The 22,173-nt window shown below is 44.4% G+C and overlaps 1 protein-coding gene across 1 annotated transcript in view; it reads left to right on the top strand.

The window, feature by feature from the left end:
- The first annotated feature begins 925 nt into the window (after nt 1-925).
- LOC129352937 (inositol 1,4,5-trisphosphate receptor type 3-like) overlaps nt 926-22,173 on the top strand; it is a 51,859-nt gene continuing 30,611 nt past the window's right edge. The window contains 18 exon segments of the mRNA XM_055022149.1: nt 926-1,470; nt 10,354-10,424; nt 13,334-13,372; nt 13,375-13,454; nt 13,529-13,619; nt 16,939-17,040; nt 17,043-17,086; nt 17,884-17,982; nt 18,246-18,329; nt 18,408-18,554; nt 19,446-19,473; nt 19,476-19,540; nt 19,897-19,941; nt 20,015-20,157; nt 21,131-21,230; nt 21,302-21,462; nt 21,535-21,676; nt 22,133-22,173. The exon segment at nt 22,133-22,173 is cut by the window's right edge and continues 124 nt beyond it. Of these exon segments, the coding sequence (XP_054878124.1) occupies nt 1,379-1,470; nt 10,354-10,424; nt 13,334-13,372; nt 13,375-13,454; nt 13,529-13,619; nt 16,939-17,040; nt 17,043-17,086; nt 17,884-17,982; nt 18,246-18,329; nt 18,408-18,554; nt 19,446-19,473; nt 19,476-19,540; nt 19,897-19,941; nt 20,015-20,157; nt 21,131-21,230; nt 21,302-21,462; nt 21,535-21,676; nt 22,133-22,173 (1,574 nt within the window). The 5' untranslated portion in view covers nt 926-1,378.

Genomic DNA, 22,173 nt, shown 5'->3' on the forward strand with positions numbered 1-22,173 from the left:
CAGTTCACATCGACTGAAGGTTCGGCCAGACAGCGCCTGGCCTCAGGGGTCAGAGGTCATCCTGACAGAAGGTGAACCTGGGATTGTTTAAACAGACGGTCCTCCCGGAGACCTGCAGGTTAACAAATGTTCCAGAAGTTATGGCGATGAATGATAACATTGTCTCCTGAGATCATTTTCAATAACATAATGATGGCACAGAAATGCATTCTCTCAAAAATCTTCTTTTTTCAAGCAAATATTAACACTGGAGCTGAAATACATTTTGAAAATGAACAAATTCACGTAAACTCAAATAAAATGAATCACAAAATCTCTGTAAACAAAATGATCCTTTTAAGAAGTGAGAGCATAGCTCCACCCTCTGGCATATTTAGGAAATGACGACCAAAAGTGGGCGGAGTCAGGATGCACGTGGGGGCGTGGTCAAGTTGGGCTGCAGCAGCAACTTTTCAACCACAGAGGGCAGCATAGAGACGGTTTGATGCAGAATTAACAATTTAACGTGGAATATGAAGATGGAGCAGCTTCTACTGCAAAACGTTTTAATATCTTCTCTGCAAATTAGCATGAAAACAAACAAACTGTCAGGTTAAATTATCAGAAACAAGAAGAATCGACGAGTGAATCTGACCATGTGACAGGCGTCAGTTTGACCTCAGAGTCTCTCCTGCCTGGTTTGGTTCTGGACTCCGGACCTGCTGATCCAGTCATTCCGCTGGATCCAACCTGAAGGTCATGCTGCTGCCACCACCGTGCTTCTGGCTGGGCCCGCTCCCACTCCTGAGGTTCCAGAGGTTTGATTGGTTCAGGTTGACCTTTGAACTTTGCTGTTCTTCCCTCTGTTGTCAGCATTCATCAACAAACCGAAACTTTGAGTTTAGTGAGGCTGACCTTGTTTTGGTTTTCGAGGCGGAGGGGGCGTGCATGTGCCAGCATGTGCACGTGCCCATGCTTGTGTGCGCGCGTGCCCGCGGGGCAGTTCGCTCCTGTTTGCCCTGCAGCGGCGGCTCAGTCTTGAAGTCGCCTGGCAGACTTATCAGCGCGGCGCGCACTTCCTGGTTCTGTTCGCCGGAGAGTCTTGACTTTCTCACCCAGGGAGGCAGCGAGCCGCCCCGCCGCGTGGAAGCGCCGCGTCCCGCACAGTCCACGCAGGACCCGGACCTGCTGCACACACTCTGCCCGGGAAAGTTTCTGGAAACCGGTTCGCGTTTTTGTTTTCATGCAGAACCCGGCAGCGGGTTCGAGGAGCAGCTGCTGAACCTTTGAGTCCAGCGGACCCGGGACCGGAGAGCCGGCAGGCCGGCGCAGGGAGCCCCATCTGCGGCTCCACCTGCAGGATCTCCCCGCTGCTGGAGGCGCCTGAAGCGGCTGCAGGATGTCAGACTCTGCGTCCAGCTTCCTCCACATCGGAGACATCGTGTCTCTGTACGCGGAGGGTTCGGTGAACGGCTTCATCAGCACGCTGGGGTGAGTCCAGCCTGCTGCTGCTGCTGATAATGATGATAATAATGATGATAACTTCAATGAAACACAAACTTAGTTTAATAAATAAACATTTTACAAACAATAAACAAACGTATCATTTAATATAAATGTCATAAACACATTAAAATAAAAAAGTAAGTTTAAAATAAGAAAAAGCTCAGAATAAAATAAACTAAAGTTGTTCAAAGATGATTATTGATGAGCTATCAGGATCAAATAGATCATTTTAAATCGTTTCTCTGAATCTGACGGGATTCTGGAGTTTTCTGCAGAATATTTTCATGTTTTGGGGATTTTCTGCCTCCCTGTGTGCTTTGAGTTTTCTGCGTCGAGGTTTTGTGGCGTTTCCAGATGTGGGTCCAGGTTCTATGAACACATGAAACCAGAAGAGGAAAAGAATCATACAGTCTCAGATTTTTACATTTTGAAGTTTTTGTCTCTAAACTTTCTAACTTGGAAACTTCTGAGTCTGTTGGCTTCAACTTTAAAGTCTTTCCCGTGATTCTCAGCTGGATATTGGTCTGGACTTTGACTAGGCCATTCTAACACATGACCCTGCTTTGACTTGAACCATCCCATAATATCTCTGACTGGTTGTCCTGCTGGAAGCTGACCTTTGACCCCAGGCTAAGCTCTTCTGCAGGTTTTCTCCATCATGATGCTGCCACCACCGTGCTTCTCACTAGTTCTGTTTCTGTTGGGGGATTTCCAGACGACTGACTGAACTGTGGCTCTGACGAACCTCGGCTGCAGTTACACCAGGGTCAAAGTTCAGACAGGCAGACGTCACAACAGACATGATTAGTTTTGTCTGTATTTTGCTGTTTTCTCCTGTCTGCTCGGTTTGGAGGCTCTAACTGAAAGTGAAGAAAGGAAGCAGAACTCATTTATGATGATGAGTTAATTTACTCAATGTAACGATGAAAACCTGACCAGAGCCTGACCAGTATTGATCGCGTATCGATGATCTGATTATTTAACAAAATCAGATTTTCATAGAAAATCAGACATGAGGATCTAAAACATGAAGCTGATCTGGATCCAGTCGGGCGCAGACCCGACAGTAACGTTGGGTCTGGACAGAGGCAGCCAAACCGGATCGCTGCCTGAGTCGTCGGGTCAGAACCGGTTCTTCTTACAAACTGTTGAAGGTAGAACTGGACCATCAGGAGCAAATAAAACTCTTTTCATTGCAAACCTACAGAACCAGAACAGAAACCCACTGAGGTTCTGCTGGACCGGGTCGCAGCCCGTCCAGGTCCAGACCCACTTCAGGTTTGTCAGAGGAAGTTCTGTGTGGCTCTTTGACAGTCGGGTCCAATTAGGGTTGAAACGTTGATGCAGGTCTGTGTGTGTGTGTGTGTCTGTCTGTGTGTGTGTGTGTGTGTGTGGTGTGTGTGTGTATCTCTGTGTGTGTGTGTTTATGCGTGTGTGTGTGTGTGTGTGTGTTTATGTGTGTGTGTGTGTGTGTGTGTTTATGTGTGTTTATGTGTGTGTGTGTGTTTATTGTGTGTGTGTGTGTGTGTGCGTGCGAGCGTGTGTGTGTCCATCCAGGTGGTTCTGGTTCTGACTCAGTCTGAAGTTTAGAACTTCTCTTGCTGATTCTCGTTGTCTCCCAACTGAAGGTCAACGATAATGTTGTGTGGTTACCATAGCAACAAAGGTCAGTGAAAGGTCATCATAATCTCTTCAATCAAATTAGCTTTGGACGTAAAACATCTCGGTGTTCAGAACGGAACCAAAAACCGGGCAGAACCGGACAATACAGAACCTGAACAGTTCACTGAATGGAACTAAATGAACAGTTCACTAGATGGAACTAAATGAACAGTTCACTGAATGGAACTAAATGAACAGTTCACTAGATGGAACTAAATGAACAGTTCACTGAATGGAACTAAATGAACAGTTCACTAGATGGAACTAAATGGACAGTTCACTGAATGGAACTAAATGAACAGTTCACTAGATGGAACTAAATGAACAGTTCACTGAATGGAACTAAATGAACAGTTCACTAGATGGAACTAAATGGACAGTTCACTAGATGGAACTAAATGAACAGTTCACTAGATGGAACTAAATGAACAGTTCACTGAATGGAACTAAATGAACAGTTCACTAGATGGAACTAAATGAACAGTTCACTGAATGGAACTAAATGAACAGTTCACTGAATGGAACTAAATGAACAGTTCACTAGATGGAACTAAATGAACAGTTCACTAGATGGAACTAAATGAACAGTTCACTAGATGGAACTAAATGGACAGTTCACTAGATGGAACTAAATGAACAGTTCACTAGATGGAACTAAATGAACAGTTCACTAGATGGAACTAAATGGACAGTTCACTAGATGGAACTAAATGAACAGTTCACTAGATGGAACTAAATGGACAGTTCACTAGATGGAACTAAATGGACAGTTCACTAGATGGAACTAAATGGACAGTTCACTAGATGGAACTAAATGAACAGTTCACTAGATGGAACTAAATGAACAGTTCACTAGATGGAACTAAATGGACAGTTCACTAGATGGAACTAAATGGACAGTTCACTAGATGGAACTAAATGAACAGTTCACTAGATGGAACTAAATGAACAGTTCACTAGATGGAACTAAATGAACAGTTCACTAGATGGAACTAAATGGACAGTTCACTAGATGGAACTAAATGAACAGTTCACTAGATGGAACTAAATGGACAGTTCACTAGATGGAACTAAATGGACAGTTCACTGAATGGAACTAAATGAACAGTTCACTAGATGGAACTAAATGGACAGTTCACTGGAAGGAACGGATCTTTGTATCTGAACTGTTAAGGACTGAACGGAACTGATTTCTGTGGCTAAATGACCTCTGACCCCTGTTGGGTTTTTTAAAAAGTAGCTAAAGCGATACGTACACATAGTATGTAGTGGAAGCTAATGCTAATGTGCTCAAACATTTATTTAATTTTGACATCATAATTAATATTTTCTATAACAATCTTAGATATTTTATCTACATTCATAAATATTTTCCATTTCTTCCACTATATTTCTTCTTTTGAATTAATTTATTGGGGCAGAAAACAGAACAGGCGTCACCTTCAAATTAAGAGCATGAATATCAACACTTAATAACTTCAAGAATTCTTAACAGTTAAAACTTCAACGTAAAAGTCCAATTTTAACTGAAAATTAGCACTTTATGTTAATTTTCCTGGAAATATTAATGTAGGGGAAGCTGTGCGCTAAACGTTTACAAAGTGCTAAATAGAAAAGTACATTAGCGGTAGCATGTTAGCGGCATGCTTTAATTAGGCCATGTTTCATTTGTTCCTCCGAAGAGTTTTTGCGGAGCCAGTGGTTTGTATTTTTGACAGTTGACAGACAGGAAAACCGGGAGACATGGGGCAAAGGTCACCAGGAGTTGACCCTGCGACGTCCGCGTCGAGGACTGAGGCCTCCAAGCGCTGGCCGTGCCGACCTCTGCGCCACCACAGCACGGCCCTAATTAGGCCATGTCTGATCGGATCTGGACATGAAAGCAGAATCGTTGTTTTTTCTGTTTGAGTTCCAGTGAAACGACTTCCTGGTGTCTCCGGTTGTCCTACCTGTCTGTTCTGCCTGTCAGCGTCTGCAGCACGACTGCAGCACGTCTGCAGCACGACTGCAGCACGTCTGCAGCAGGACTGCAGCACGACTGCAGCAGGACTGCAGCTCTTCCTCCACCCATCAAGTCAAACACGGATAAACGTGCAGAGATCCGGCTTTTTCTGTCCCACAGTGTTTCCTGTAGGTAAATGGGTTCAGAGCGGGATACTCGAACCGGGTCGACGGAGGGAAGATGGACCCGCTGCTTTCCATACAGTCAAATTGTGCCGAGCGGCTCAGAGCTTCCAGGAAGCAGCAGACGACCCGCCGTCGTTCCTGGTTCTGTAGGTTTGACCAACACAGCTCCGTTCATCAGGAGGGCGTTAAAACCTGCCGACGTTTAATATGAGTCATTAATTATGAGCTGATTTCTCCTCTACATTCTATCTGGAGCTGGGAATCCTGGATGTGAAACCAGAACCGTGCGAACAAGCCTTAACAAATTAGAAGCGGCTCAAGTTACACGTCAGTTTGTTTTTGATCCAAAGTGTCATTTATGAAGAAATGCAGCTTTTAGGGACTTTTGTGGTGAAGATCAGGAACAACATGCAGGTTCCTGCCAGATCCGCTCCGCCGTTCATGTGTGACGGAGTTGGGTTAGTTTCTGGATCCTGGTGATTAATTCTGCTGCGAATCAGAATGAAGAACGACTTCATGCTGCAGGACTGAGTCAACACACCTGAGGGAGAGTAAAAGGAGCAATCAGCCGGCGACGCACACCTGAAAACACCCAGAGACACACAAAGGAGCTGATTGGCTGCTCTTCAAGGAAAACAGTCTGAAAGGAAAGAGCTTTCAACTCGAAAAGACAAACAAAGGAAGAAGTGGAGGGAGAGTAATGATGCATAAAAGCTACAGCCGCCACGTTTTAAAGAAAAGCAGAACAAAAACAAAAAACTGCTCTGCAGTTTTCAGAAATGAGACCTGAATGTCTTGAGTGGAGGCTAATGGAGGTTAGCATCAGGAAGCGACCTCACAGCCTGGTACCAATTTACATCATCAATTTGCAGACTCCTGATTTGTTTATCGGGACATTAAAGCAGAATCGTTGTAACCTGTGAACCTGATGTTTGCAGGTTGTGGCTTTTTATTAGAACCTGGAAGTAAACATGGTGTCAGAGAAAACCACCGGTCATGTAAATCAAGACTCTGCTGCATGTTTAGAAAGAACAAAGATCCAACCTCAGACGACGAGTCTGAGACGGAAACATCTCAACAAAACCAAACCAAAACACAGAAGTGGAGCAACTTCACGGCTTTGGTGGTCAAAAAGCCCCCATGATGGTCGACCCGGTTCTACTGGAACCAGAACTTCTGCTCCACCTCCAGCTGCTGTGGCTCTGAATCAAACCAGCCTGTTCCCCTCCTGGCCTGTGGGGGCGCTGCACCAAGAACCACTGCAGGAAACGACACTAAAACCTCTGAAGACGCTGAGAGCAACTTCCTGTTTCACCAGATGAAACAAGATGGAGGCGTCAGTATTTAGTGATTTCTCTTTAGTCTTTGGCTGAAGACCAGGAGCCATTTTTGCTGCTAGCGCTAGGCTAACATGTTAGCTTTAGTTGTATTTACCCAGAATGCCTTGTGCTGTAGTTCACTTCCTGCTGTTGGCGCGGTCTCTGGTCCGCTTGGTGTTCACGTTCAAACTGAACCAAAGTTCACTTCAACCAAAATCAGACTGAGGTTTGTACAACTGGAGGTCAGAGGTCAATTAGAGTTCAGTCCTCACCAACTAAACATTGATGGCAAGAGAGCAGCAATATTCTCAGACAAGCAACTTCTGCTGAAACACATTAGTAGTTCCTTAATGCAACATGCTAGCAGCTCTGGATTAATGCCTACAACCGCATAGCCTGTCAGCTAACGGCCTCATATGACGGCTGTTAGCTAACGACCTCGTAGCCTGTCAGCTAATGACCTCGTAGCCTGTCAGCTAACGACCTCGTAGCCTGTCAGCTAACGGCCTCATATGATGGCTGTTAGCTAACGACCTCGTAGCCTGTCAGCTAACGGCCTCATATGACGGCTGTTAGCTAACGACCTCGTAGCCTGTCAGCTAACGACCTCGTAGCCTGTCAGCTAACGGCCTCATATGACAGCTGTTAGCTAACGACCTCGTAGCCTGTCAGCTAACGGCCTCGTAGCACGGCTGTTAGCTAACGGCCTCGTAGCACGGCTGTCAGCTAACGGCCTCGTAGCACGGCGGCCGTTCCTGAAGAGGAAACGCTCCTCAGAGTGATGAAGTCATGTGTGTCCATCTGTAAAGAGCAGCTCTGCTTTGTCCTAAACAGTGAGGTTGATGGTTGATGAGGACACACACACACACACACACACACACACACACACACACACACACTGACACGCTCTGACTAGTTCAGTAAAACCAGCAGCTCCTTAAATAGAAATAAACTCTGAAACATAAAAATGAAAATAGGTTGAACTCTATATTTGGTCCTGAACCTGAAGAACCGATCAGAACCTGAGCGAAACCCAACATGGCTCCATAATTTCAGCATTTCTAACCGCAGGCGGGATCATCATGTTCTCTGTCATCTTTACTGGAGATAATGGAGCCTGTCAGGATGAGAAACGTCCTTATTACCATCATGGCTCTTATGATGGTTGTGACTGAATGTCTGGTTGTGATTCTGCATGAAAGTCTTGAAAACATGAATATATATTCATGAAATGTGACTGATTGTGTCTGGTGTGCAGCTGCAGCTCGTCTGATAACCAGGAAGTTTTATTTTTAGAACAGTTGTTGTCTTCCGTCAACACATTTACCACCAAAACCATTGAGATGAGCCTTTAAATGATCTCCATTATTAGTAGTAGTACTATCTAAATTACTATAAATATTACAAAATATTAAGATACATTTTTAAATATGTATGTTTCATTTTTATTTTTAACCCAAAAAGGCAAAAGTTCAACATCAGGCAGTTTCATCAGTTTAGTTCAGTTTTATTCTATATTCTATCAATAGCTGAGACTTTGTCCTCTTTATGAAGCTCAGCCAAGCGATTCGCATCAGGAACTGAAACACGTCTCCAGAAAGCAAACAGTCCTCAGGTTGGGTCTGCATCCCCCTTTATTACAGAGTAATAACCAGTAATAACCAGTAATAACCAGTAACGGCTGTCGGATGTGAAGCGTTTTGTGTCATGAGTTAAAACCCGAGCCTATAAATAGATGAGCTTCCTGTGTGCAGACGGCCGTCCTGCAGCTTTCAGCTTTCATTTCATTTACGAGTCACATCCGGTTCTCCTGCGCCGCACCGTCATCCTCCTGCATCTCGCTGCCGATTGGCTGGAAACCGAGGGGGACGGCGGCCATTTTTAACATCTGTCTGTCACTCGGGTTTAATTCAGATGTTTTATTTAACAGTTGGACGTCCAGCCAATAGATCGGGATGTTTTGGTTATTTATCTGAGAATGATTATTAGTTCTTTGAGGTTCAGACTGGAATCACGATTCATGAACAAGAATATCACGATAACTTTATCATCAAAAACATCATCAGTTTATCACCTTTATTTATTTGGGTCGACAGATATTTCTGTTTCCAGAATCTTTTATCTATTTTAAATTTCATTTTTAATCTGACAGAGAATCAGTGGAGGGAGCTGAAGATTAGGGTGATGGTAAGGAGGCCTTCCATCCACCACCAGAGCGAAACAACGTGAATAAAGCAGATCTGTTATTTAGAGTTGGTTGTTATTTTTCTGTTCCCAGTTTCAGCCCAGTTAGTGAAACCAGAATATCACTGGATGACAGGAGAGAAAAGGTTTCTATCTCCACATTCCTCAGAACTGACTTAGTTTGGAGTTTTAGTTTTTCTAAGATCATAACATTTATTCATAATTCTGGGTTAAATTGACCAACTTTTATTTTTGTTGCACCTCTTTGGTTTTCTGAAAGCTGTTTGCAGGTTGCTGGTTGCTGGTCTGTGTTGCTGGTTGCTGGTCTGTGTTGCAGGTTGTTGGTTGCAGGTCTGTGTTGCTGGTTGCAGGTCTGTGTTGCAGGTTGCTGGTTGCAGGTTGTTGGTTGCAGGTCTGTGTTGCAGGTTGCTGGTCTGTGTTGCTGGTTGCAGGTCTGTGTTGCAGGTTGCTGGTTGCAAGTTCGTGTTGCAGGTTGCAGGTTGCTGGTCTGTGTTGCAGGTTGCTGGTTGCTGGTCTGTGTTGCTGGTTGCTGGTCTGTGTTGCAGGTTGCTGGTTGCAGGTCTGTGTTGCAGGTTGCTGGTTGCAGGTCTGTGTTGCTGGTTGCTGGTCTGTGTTGCAGATTGCTGGTCTGTGTTGCAGGTTGCTGGTCTGTGTTGCAGGTTGCTGGTTGCAGGTTTGTGTTGCTGGTTGCAGGTCTGTGTTGCTGGTTGCTGGTCTGTGTTGCAGGTTGCTGGTTGCAGGTTTGTGTTGCTGGTTGCTGGTCTGTGTTGCAGATTGCTGGTCTGTGTTGCAGGTTGCTGGTCTGTGTTGCAGGTTGCTGGTTGCAGGTTTGTGTTGCTGGTTGCAGGTCTGTGTTGCTGGTTGCTGGTCTGTGTTGCAGGTTGCTGGTTGCAGGTTTGTGTTGCTGGTTGCTGGTCTGTGTTGCAGGTTGCTGGTTGCAGGTTTGTGTTGCTGGTTGCAGGTCTGTGTTGCAGGTTGCTGGTTGCAGGTTTGTGTTGCTGGTTGCTGGTCTGTGTTGCAGGTTGCTGGTTGCAGGTTTGTGTTGCTGGTTGCTGGTCTGTGTTGCAGGTTGCTGGTCTGTGTTGCAGGTTGCTGGTTGCAGGTTTGTGTTGCTGGTTGCTGGTCTGTGTTGCAGGTTGCTGGTTGCAGGTTTGTGTTGCTGGTTGCTGGTCTGTGTTGCAGGTTGCTGGTCTGTGTTGCAGGTTGCTGGTCTGTGTTGCAGGTTGCTGGTTGCAGGTTTGTGTTGCTGGTTGCTGGTCTGTGTTGCAGGTTGCTGGTTGCAGGTTTGTGTTGCTGGTTGCTGGTCTGTGTTGCAGGTTGCTGGTCTGTGTTGCAGGTTGCTGGTTGCTGGTCTGTGTTGCAGGTTGCAGGTTGCTGGTCTGTGTTGCAGGTTGCTGGTTGCTGGTCTGTGTTGCAGGTTGCTGGTCTGTGTTGCAGGTTGCTGGTCTGTGTTGCAGGTTGCTGGTCTGTGTTGCAGGTTGCTGGTCTGTGTTGCAGGTTGCTGGTTGCAGGTTTGTGTTGCTGCAGGTTGTTGAATGTTTCTGTCTCTCTGCAGGTTGGTGGACGATCGCTGCGTCGTGGAACCGGCTGCTGGTGATCTGGAGAACCCGCCCAAAAAGTTCAGAGGTGACGCTTCCTGTCTGCAGGCCTGAGGGCGGGGCGCTGGTTACCATGACAACGGCCAGTTAGCAGATTGTCTACGTTTTTTCAAACGTAGAGGACGGGTCGTCGGTTTGATTCCCAGTCGTTTCCTGAACGTCTTCCTCTCTGCAAAACAGATGATTTAATCAGTTTCACCTTCTGCTTCCATCTTTGTTGACACTGTAAAACATTTTGGTAAAGTTTAGTTATGAATCAGTCTTTGTCAGAGACAGGAAACCATTAAAGGCAGCAGGAAAAACCTTCATTCAACAAACACTGCAAATAAATCCAGGATAATGTGATTCAGAGTTCAAAGAATCAGATTAAATCATCAATACGTATAATTAGTTATTTAAAAAATGAAAAGTTTCAGAATAAAATGTGTCGTTTATGAGATTTTAATGAAACTGATTTATTCTGCTTGGTTCAGTTTATTCAGCTGGAATATAAAACATAATTTTATAGTGAATGGGTCTGAACCAGTTTGAGGAGCTGTGAACCGGTACCAGGCTGTTCCTGGGTCAGAACCAGCAGGAAGCCATTAAAGCTGCATGTGGAACAGAAATAAGGCCTTTAGAGCGAGTCCAGCTCCGCTCCGCAGGGAGCCGCAGCAACACCAAGCTTCCAGCAGCTTCTCTCTGCTGACCGCTGCCAGGCCCCGGCCCGGCCCGGCCCGGCCCGGCCCGGCTGGTTCCGAGGGGCCGGTCCATCTGGTCGCCGGGACCCGGGGGGCGCGATCCAGTTTAGAAGTGGATCAGAGACACAGACTGACGGCTCAAACTTTAGAGTTTCTGATTAAACTTCCCGACCCATTTCCACTGGTTCTGTCAGGAGGAACGCAGAAAAATCCAGAAAAACCTTCAGGAAGAAAACCCAGAACATCGAGAATAGAAATGTTCATTTGTGTCCCGCTGTGAGGAGATTCAGGTCAAGGTCAGCAGAAGCAGCAGATTGAAAGGAAATAATGAAACAGTAAAATAAGAAACGGCAACATGGAGACATAAACTACATCGAAAAATAATTCAAATAGCACTGTTTGAAATAAATGTGCAGCTCAAAATGAAAATGTGCATAAAAAACAGCTGAAGTGAAAAAACTGAAAATAAAATATAATTTAATCCCAACTGACAAAAAGCATAAAAAGTTTTGATTCATTTCATGTCAAACAGAGGAAGAAATGCTGAATTTACATACATGTAGCAAAGATATTAGTTCATTTAACTTGAATTAACTAATTAGAAGGATTTCAACTTTGGAAACTGTTAACCAGTAGGAACCTTTGCATGCCAGTGTTTCTGGTATACCAGTATATCTGACGCACACAAAGCTACATCTGCTAACAGCAGCGATGGAAGCAGCTACTCTGGTTCATTTCTGCTTCAACGCTGGTAATGTGCCCAACTTGTGCTAAAAGGACTTAGCCTATCAGCGATGCTAGCCTAAAATAGCATCTCCTGCTAAACATTTAGCAGCTAATGCTAATGTTAGCACAGAGTGGATTTCTAAAGAAGCTGCAGGAATGGTTAGAACATGCAAAAATGATTAAAAAAATCAAGTCCTACTACAACAAAAATAATAAAGTAGGGATTTGAAATTCATTTCTTGTGCTATCCATAATAAATAAATGTATTTTTAATTATTTATTTTGTAATAAAATCTGTAATCTGGTTTTAGATGCATTTTAATATCTTGTAGACAATGTTAAAACGGAGCTGTGTGGCTCCATTAGGACCAAAGCAATGACTCTTAACATTAAACACACACACACACACACACACACACACACACACACACACACACACACCACACACACACACACAGATATCTGCTGTTTGACAAACACACACAGTGGAAGCAGGAAACACCCAGGATCCTGCAGGAGAGTCAATATTGACACAGTTCTTTTCACACAACGGCTCCGGATCTCGGTTCAGAGTCCCAGTCCAGACTGAGACGGGTTCTGGAACCAGGACGGGTCCAGAAGACAGAGGAGGAGATCGGGAGTGGCTGGAGGGCCGGGTTGCAGCACAGAGAAATGAAAACAAAGCGTCTGCTGGCGGGTTTCCAGCTGAGCCTTCAGGCTCTGATCACATTTCTGTGGAAAACTTCAGAGCTGCGTGTCGAGTCCTGCCAGCACTCCCAACACCAGTCCTGGGCCTTGAACGCTTCGCAGCCTGAACACAATGTGACCTGAACGCAACACACCCTGAACGCATCGTGACCTGAACCCATCACACCCTGAACGCATCACACCCTGAACGCATCACACCCTGAACGCAACACGACCTGTACGCAACACGACCTGAACGCATCACACCCTTAATGCATCACACCCTGAATGCAACACGACCTGAACGCAACACACCCTGAACACCCTGAACACGCATGAACGCATCGTGACCTGAACGCATCACCCCCTGAACACATCACACCCTGAACGCATCGTGACCTGAACGCATCACACCCTGAACGCATCGTGACCTGAACGCAACACCCCTGAACACACACCCTGAACGCATCACCTGAACGCAACACACCCTTAACGCAACACCTTACAACACACCTGAACGCAACACACCCTTAATGCAACACACCCTGAATGCAACACACCCTGCAACGCACACACCCTGAACGCAACACACTGAAGCAGCGCGACCTGAATGCAGGGAAATAACAAAGAGGAAAATTCCCACCAAAAAACTTTTAGATTAATTTAACTTGTTTACAAGATTAAAACTTTTATTCCAGAAATAATAATATCATAATATGAATTTTCTCATTAAAACTGATATCATCTTTATTGTGTGAGGTTCTGGGTTCGGTACTTTTTCTGTTCATCAGACAGTTTCTCAAAGTCCAAACAGAGTTCTAGACCCGGTTCTGTTGTTTTCCAGACTGCCTGTTCAAGGTGTGTCCGATGAGCCGGTACTCGGCCCGAAGCAGTACTGGAAGGCCAAGCAGGCCAAGCATGAGAAGGACAAGATCGGCGACGTGGTTCTGCTGCAGAAGCTGCAGGTTAGCGGACTGGACAGGCGGAGGAGGAGGTTCTGCTGGTCTGGTTCTGATCTGGTTCTGTTCTGGGTCTGCAGCACGCATCCAACCTGGAGCAGAAGCAGAATGAGACGGAGAACAGGAAGGTCCATGGAGACATCGTCAAATACGGAACCGTCATCCAGGTAACCGGCGTTTCCTGCTTCCTCTGAGGCTCAGCGAACACAGCATGGTTGGACCCGGTTCTGGTTCTGCAGCAGAACCCTGCAGAGCTTCTCTTCATGATCTTCATCATCAGAACATCTGAATGATCGCTAACAGAAAGCATTTCAGTCAATCTGTCCGGATCCGGACCAGATCCGGACAGACTGATCCGGTGGTTCCGGTTCTGCTTCCTGGGTCGGTTCCACTCAGCCGGAATGTGATCCATAAGTATTGACATCTAATGACGGATCAATACATCCAAACTGCCTCTGCAGAACTTTTGGTTCCTGTAAATCAGGGCAGCTTCCCCACAGAGGTCAAAGTTCATGTTTGTCTAAGTTTAATGTGGTCGTGTGGAGCAGCTCTGATCGATTTCTAATCAATATCCTACCTGTAGTCAGTTTGGAGAATCGGTCGTCATGGCGATGACGAGTCAACATGAATGACTTTTACTTTTTACTGGCCGCTCCCTGTTTCCATGACGACCAGGTGATCCACCACCGTTTCCCGACATCAAAAAGCCGAACCGGGTCAGTAACCATGGTTACAGAGCCGCAGTCCAGACCAGCAGGTCCAGGAGATCCAGATCCTTGCAGGGTATAGATGACCTGTTAATCTGTCAGGTCCAGATTATCAGTTAATCTGTCAGGTCCAGATTATCAGTTAATCTGTCAGGTCCAGATTATCAGTTAATCTGTCAGGTCCAGATTATCAGTTAATCTATCAGGTCCAGATTATCAGTTAATCTATCAGGTCCAGATTATCAGTTAATCTATCAGGTCCAGATTATCAGTTAATCTATCAGGTCCAGATTATCAATTATCTATCAAGTCCAGATTATCAATTAATCTATCAGGTCCAGATTATCAGTTAATCTATCAGGTCCAGATTATCAATTAATCTATCAGGTCCAGATTATCAATTAATCTATCAGGTCCAGATTATCAGTTAATCTATCAGGTCCAGATTATCAGTTAATCTGTCAGGTCCAGATTATCAGTTAATCTATCAGGTCCAGATTATCAGTTAATCTATCAGGTCCAGATTATCAGTTAATCTATCAGGTCCAGATTATCAGTTAATCTATCAGGTCCAGATTATCAATTAATCTATCAAGTCCAGATTATCAGTTAATCTGTCAGGTCCAGATTATCAGTTAATCTGTCAGGTCCAGATTATCAGTTAATCTATCAGGTCCAGATTATCAGTTAATCTGTCAGGTCCAGATTATCAGTTTCTATCAGGTCCAGATTATCAGTTAATCTGTCAGGTCCAGATTATCAGTTAATCTATCAGGTCCAGATTATCAGTTAATCTATCAGGTCCAGATTATCAGTTAATCTGTCAGGTCCAGATTATCAGTTAATCTGTCAGGTCCAGATTATCAGTTAATCTATCAGGTCCAGATTATCAGTTAATCTGTCAGGTCCAGATTATCAGTTAATCTATCAGGTCCAGATTATCAGTTAATCTATCAAGTCCAGATTATCAGTTAATCTGTCAGGTCCAGATTATCAGTTATTCTGTCAGGTCCAGATTATCAGTTAATCTATCAGGTCCAGATATCAGTTAATCTATCAGGTCCAGATTATCAGTTAATCTGTCAGGTCCAGATTATCAGTTAATCTGTCAGGTCCAGATTATCAGTTTAATCTGTCAGGTCCAGATTATCAGTTAATCTATCAGGTCCAGATTATCAGTTAATCTGTCAGGTCCAGATTATCAGTTGATCTATCAGGTCCAGATTATCAGTTTGATCTGTCAGGTCCAGATTATCAGTTGATCTGTCAGGTCCAGATTATCAGTTAATCTATCAGGTCAGATTATCAGTTAATCTGTCAGGTCCAGATTATCAGTTAATCTGTCAGGTCCAGATTATCAGTTAATCTGTCAGGTCCAGATTATCAGTTTAATCTGTCAGGTCCAGATTATCAGTTAATCTATCAGGTCCAGATTATCAGTTAATCTGTCAGGTCCAGATTATCAATTAATCTATCAGGTCCAGATTATCAGTTAATCTGTCAGGTCCAGATTATCAGTTAATCTGTCAGGTCCAGATTATCAGTTAATCTGTCAGGGTCCAGATTATCAGTTAATCTATCAGGTCCAGATTATCAGTTAATCTGTCAGGTCCAGATTATCAGTTAATCTGTCAGGTCCAGATTATCAGTTAATCTGTCAGGTCCAGATTATCAGTTAATCTGTCAGGTCCAGATTATCAGTTAATCTGTCAGGTCCAGATTATCAGTTGATCTGTCAGGTCCAGATATCAGTTAATCTGTCAGGTCCAGATTATCAGTTAATCTATCAGGTCCAGATTATCAGTTAATCTGTCAGGTCCAGATTATCATTGATCTGTCAGGTCCAGATTATCAGTTGATCTGTCAGGTCCAGATTATCAGTTGATCTGTTCAGGTCCAGATTATCAGTTGATCTGTCAGGTCCAGATTATCAGTTGATCTGTCAGGTCCAGATTATCAGTTGATCTGGGCCGATCAGAGGTTATCACAGCAGCAGGAATCTCTCCCAGCCGCCGTCTCTCATCTGGATTAGTTTATGGCCCTGAAGCCCAGTCAATATTGACTCTGCGATAACGGCGTGTCAACACACACTGCAGGGTGTGTGAGAGAGATGAAGGAGTGGAGGAGTTACTAGAACAATTTTCCTATAGAGCTTTAAACTGGGCGGTTATTATGGGATGGAGAACCAGTTGAGACTGGAGCTGAGATTAACGATCAGATCGCTCCGGATTAAAGAGGCAGGAAGATTAAATAAACCGAGATGACAAAAGTACCAGAAGGGCTAATTAGGGGGCGGATGCAGCTGGGAGCAGAACGGTGGTTTTAACCCCCAACAAAAAAACAGAGGAAAAAACCTGAACTGTGAGCAGAAACATGAAGGGTTAGGGGTTAAGAGTTAAGTTTAGGGGTAGGGGTTAGGGGTAAAGGTTAGGGGTTAGGGTTAGGGGTAAAGGTTAGGGTAGGGGTAGGGTAACAGCACTGACTGACCCTTCTGCCTTGGTTGGACCAGGAGTGGAGGGGTTGGGATGTGATGCGTTCACTTCATGATTATCATTTTTATTGTTTAAGTTCAGATTCTTATTAATTATGACGCTTTTCTCACATTAATGACAGATAAACAGACATCAGCGTTCAGACGCTTTGAAAACAATCTGAGACGATTTAGTTTTGGAAGTGGAAAGACGTTTGGATGAAAACATCGGAAGTACAACGTCGGATAGTCATCATAATTTCCTGCCGTGTGAACACAGCTTTTCTCTCTCCACATGTGCATTGCAGCTTCTTCCACATGAAGAGTAATAAATCTGACGGTGAACAAGCGTCTGCCGCTGCTGGAGAGAACGCCATGCGCGTCACGCTGGACGGGACGGGGAACGAGGGATCCTGGTCTTCATCCAACCATTCTGGAAACTCCGGGCCAACGGAGACAACGTAACAAAATACATGACCCCCACATGACCTCCACATGACCTCCACATGACCCCACATGTCCCCCACATGACCTCCACAACCCCCACATGACCCCCACATGACCTTCACATGACCCCCAATGCCCCCACATGACCTCCACATGACCCCCACATGACCTTCACATGACCCCCACATGACCTCCACATGACCCCCACATGACCCCCACATGACCTCCACATGACCTTCCTGTGACCTTCAGATTCACTAAATATTAACAACAAAATATTCTCAGAAATGGACAAATGAATAAAATGTACCAAAAGTTATTTCAGTTGAACAAAATTTAAAAGATATTTCAGAAAATTGATTCATTAAAACTGTCATAATGCATAAAGTGAACATAAATTTAATTTAGCAAAATGTTATTAAAAACTGCATTTGTTAGTACATCAACTTTCTAAACAGACACATTGAACTTTTATTTAACTTTTACTGACTGTTCAAAATATTTTAATATTTACCATAAAAATTAAATGTTAGATATCTAAACATTATGAAAAGTTTTTTTATTTGTACAGCATCACATTTAACATTTATTTTATTTATTTACTTTAAAGATCATAGATTTTAATTTAATTTCACTTTTTTATGCATGAGTCTCTTAATTGAGCTTTTTTCAATTTCAGCTATAAAACTAATTTTATGTGATTTTAGGTTAATATATCTTCCTTTTCAGCTGATCCGAGCAGAAGTTGAACGATGTTCAGAAATCAGAACATTTTAAGCAGAGTCCGATTAATGTGCCGTTTGTGCTGCAGGTGGTTGTGGGAGATAAAGTCATCATGAACCCGGTGAACGCCGGCCAGCCGCTTCACGCCTCCAACTACGAGCTCAGCGACCATCCAGGCTGCAAGGAGGTGAGACGACAGGAAGACGGAAAATCAGAAAAATAAACAAAAACAGAAAATATGAGAAACGGTCTGAGACTCCGACCGGACCCAAACCAAACCAAGCAACAAAAAAACACTTAAATTATGGCAAAAGAGACTAAATGAGTCCAATAAAGAGACAAACAGAAGCTAAATGTCTAAAGGAGATTTAAAAATAAGCATAAACATAAAGTCATGACAAAAACATCATTTCCTGCTGCAGACTCTGACGTGTCTTCCTCCCCCTGCAGGTCAACTCTGTGAACTGCAACACGAGCTGGAAGATCAACCTGTTCATGATGTTCAGCGACCACCGAGAGGAAGTCCTGAAAGGAGTGAGTCAGACCGGGTCAGCTCAGCTGCCTGCAGAAATGAACCCTGGGAAACGTAGTTCTAACCCCGGCTGTCTCCAGGGCGACGTCGTCCGACTGTTTCACGCCGAGCAGGAAAAGTTTCTGACCTGCGACGAATACAAGAGCAAGCTGCACGTTTTCCTGCGGACGACTCTGAGGCAGTCGGCCACGTCGGCTACCAGCTCCAACGCCCTGTGGGAGGTCGAGGTACACACACACACACACACACACATGGACACACACACACACACACACACACACACATGGACACACACACACACACACACACATGGACACACACACATGGACACACACACACACACATGGACACACACACACACACACACACATGGACACACACATGGACACACACACACACACACACACACGGACACACACACACACACACATGGACACACATGGACACACACACACACACACATGGACACACACACACACACACATGGACACACACACACACACATGGACACACACACACAGACACACACACACATGGACACACACACACACACACATGGACACACACATGGACACACACACACACACACACAGACACACACACGGACACACACACATGGACACACACACACATGGACACACATGGACACACACACACACACACACATGGACACACATGGACACACACACACACATGCTGGTATTTCTACATAAATGAAGACTTTCCAGGGACAAAAATCATTTTATTTACTGAATTTCTTTTTGACCGCTACTGGTCAAAGCTGACCCTAAACCTGACCTTTAACCCAAACACTGCAGCAGGACCTTCATTGGTCCCCATAAGGTTAGTAAATACGACAGAAACAGCTGAACACACAGAGGAGAAGATGAAAAAATAAAATATACAATGTTCTTTTGTGATTTTATTTCATAAAAACAAAAAAATAAAATGATTAAAAATCACAGTTTGATTTTGCTGTTTGGAGGAGAATCTGCTTTGAGGTAGCAGAGAGTCGGCGGTGACAGGTTGACTAAAGATGGAGAAAATTTACAGCAACAAGAAGTAAAGACACCCTCTGACTCTCCTTTCACCTCTCTGTGTCCTGATTGGTCCGTCAGGTCGTCCACCATGACCCCTGCCGCGGGGGGCGGGGCATTGGAACAGCCTGTACAGGTTCAAACACCTGGCGACAGGAAACTACCTGGCTGCCGAGGTAACCACCATGCTCCTGTTTCCGTCTTCTGTCTGCAGCTTGTCTGGATCAAATTTAATTCACTTTATTTTCGAAACAGATACTTTAATGGCAATAATGATGTTATGAATAAATTCAGCTGATAAAAATCAATATTTAATATTATTTTTCTTTGATTTGTAGAAAGATTTTGACACAATTAATTGTAATATTCTGCTAAAAAAAGATTACATTGCTGGGATTTAACTAGGTCAGTATTTTTCAATCTGTTAGAGGAGTCCCACAGGGGCGACCCAAGACTTTTGCACAGCAGCAGGTGTTTTACTCCTCAATGCTGCTGGATGGATAAACCTTGGACATCACTGTTGTTGTTGCAGGAGAACCCGGGGTACAAAGGGGACAACCCTGAGCTGTCATCCTCGGTGAGTTTCCTCTCCTCACCACTAGGGGGCGAAGGAGAGGGAAACAGACACGGTGAGGTTTGTGTTTCTGCAGATGGACGCCAGCCGCAGCAGCAAGCGTTTCCATGGCGAACGGATCAAGTACAAGCTGATGGTGGTTCCCCACGGCAACGACATCGCCTCGCTGTTCGAACTCGACCCGACGACCCTGCAGAAAACCGACTCCTTCGTCCCGCGGTGAGGAACTTCCTGCTGCCATTTCACAATAAAAGTCCAGACATGTTTCAAATTAAAGCTGAATTTATCCTTGTTGGAAAAAAAATTCAGCTTCACTTCAACTGTTTGTTGAACAAATCTGATCTGAAGGCAAAAAGCACCAATTAACATCCCAGTTTCCCATCAGGTGATCATGCAGAACACATATGGAGGGCTATTCCTGACAACATTCTATGCAACAATAAATAAATGTGCCAAATATTAACAAATCAAGAATCTCCTCAGTTTACTCACTCTATATAATCTGTAAATAAAGTGACAAACAAGAATACATTAAATCAATGAATGATTAAAAAAGTGCTAACAAATTAAAGATCAGCTAAATAAGTACTGGACATGGGGAAACAATGTGGCAGTAAATGAAAATGATTAAATGAATTCAGAATATGAATAAAATTTGAAAAAAATAAATCACAAAATGAAAATGGAAATTATTAAAACTATAAGATTGAAAAATAAAATGAAAAATTAAAGTGATACTGTGAAATCAACACCGTTGAAAATTATACACTTTTTGGATAGACTATTTAGAATATTAGTTAATTATTTATTTCCATATGTATTGTCAGTTTTGGCAGAAAACCTTTATGTCCCAGTAAATGTGGGCAGTCAGCTCCACCACGTTCTGAGCGTAAAGCTAAATGTCTCCACCAAGTGGTCAGAGGTGTGAACTGCAATCTGTCAAAACAACATAAATGTGACAGATTATTCTGTCACATTTAAGATCCAATATAATCTACACGATAAAAAAAAAACAAATTTTAAAACAGAAATGTCTTTTTAATAGAAAGTATTAATAATATCAGTTTAACAGTTACTTTCAAAAGACAAACAAACCCAATGAATCCTAATGAATATGACTGTAAAACTGTATGAGTTTATTATTTTACAACGTCAAAATGTTACAAAGTGTTTTCATGTTTGGTTCTTTCAGGAACTCCTATGTGCGGCTGAGACATCTGTGCACCAACACCTGGATCCAGAGCACCAACGTTCCCATCGACATCGATGAGGAGCGGCCCATCAGGCTCATGGTGCGTCCGGCGGAAACGCCAGATCAGAGCAAGTCTGTGTCAGTGAGTGAACATCACGGGTCTCCCTGCAGCTGGGAACCTGCCCCACCAAGGAGGACAAGGAGGCCTTCGCCATCGTCTCCGTTCCTGTCATGGAGATCCGCGACCTGGACTTCGCCAACGACGCCAGCGCCATGCTGGCCACCGTGGTGGAGCAGTTCAACTCCGGCTTCATCACCCAGAACGACCGCCGGTAAGGCGTCCGATCCCAAACTAAATCCGGAGCCGCCGGATTTAGTTCGTCATGGTGTTTTCTGGTCCTCAGGTTCGCCATCAAGCTGCTGGAGGACGTGGTTTTCTTCGTGGCCGACGTGGCCAACAGCGGCCAGCCGGTTCTGGACGTGGTCATGTCCAAACCCAACCGGGAACGGCAGAAACTGATGAGGGAGCAGAACATCCTGAAGCAGGTTGGACCCCTAAAACCTGTGGAGCTGAGTTCTAGACAGGCTTTTCTCCAATAACTTACTGTCCGGGTCGGAACCGGGTCAGAGGAACTTCAGTCTGGACTCAGATTAATTGCAGAATTTAACATATAAAAACCAGGACTAGGACTTTAACTTGTTGAGTTTGATCAATTATTTACATAGTAAAGTTGCTGCTGTGGTTGCTGCTGTGGTTGCTGCTGTGGTTGCCGCTGTGGTTGCTGCTGTGGTTGCTGCTGTGGTTGCTGCTGTGGTTGCTGCTGTGGTTGCTGCTGTGGTTGCTGCTGTGGTTGCTGCTGTGGTTGCTGCTGTGGTTGCTGCTGTGGTTGCTGCCGTGGTTGCCGCTGTGGTTGCCGCTGTGGTTGCTGCTGTGGTTGCTGCTGTGGTTGCTGCTGTGGTTGCTGCTGTGGTTGCTGTGATTGCCGCTGTGTCTGTGCCCAGATCTTCGGCATCCTGAAGGCTCCCTTTAAGGACCGCGGTGA

The sequence above is a fragment of the Poeciliopsis prolifica genome, unplaced genomic scaffold (assembly GCF_027474105.1).
Source record: "Poeciliopsis prolifica strain line A6 unplaced genomic scaffold, Auburn_PproV2 SCAFFOLD082, whole genome shotgun sequence".
NCBI lineage: Eukaryota > Metazoa > Chordata > Actinopteri > Cyprinodontiformes > Poeciliidae > Poeciliopsis > Poeciliopsis prolifica.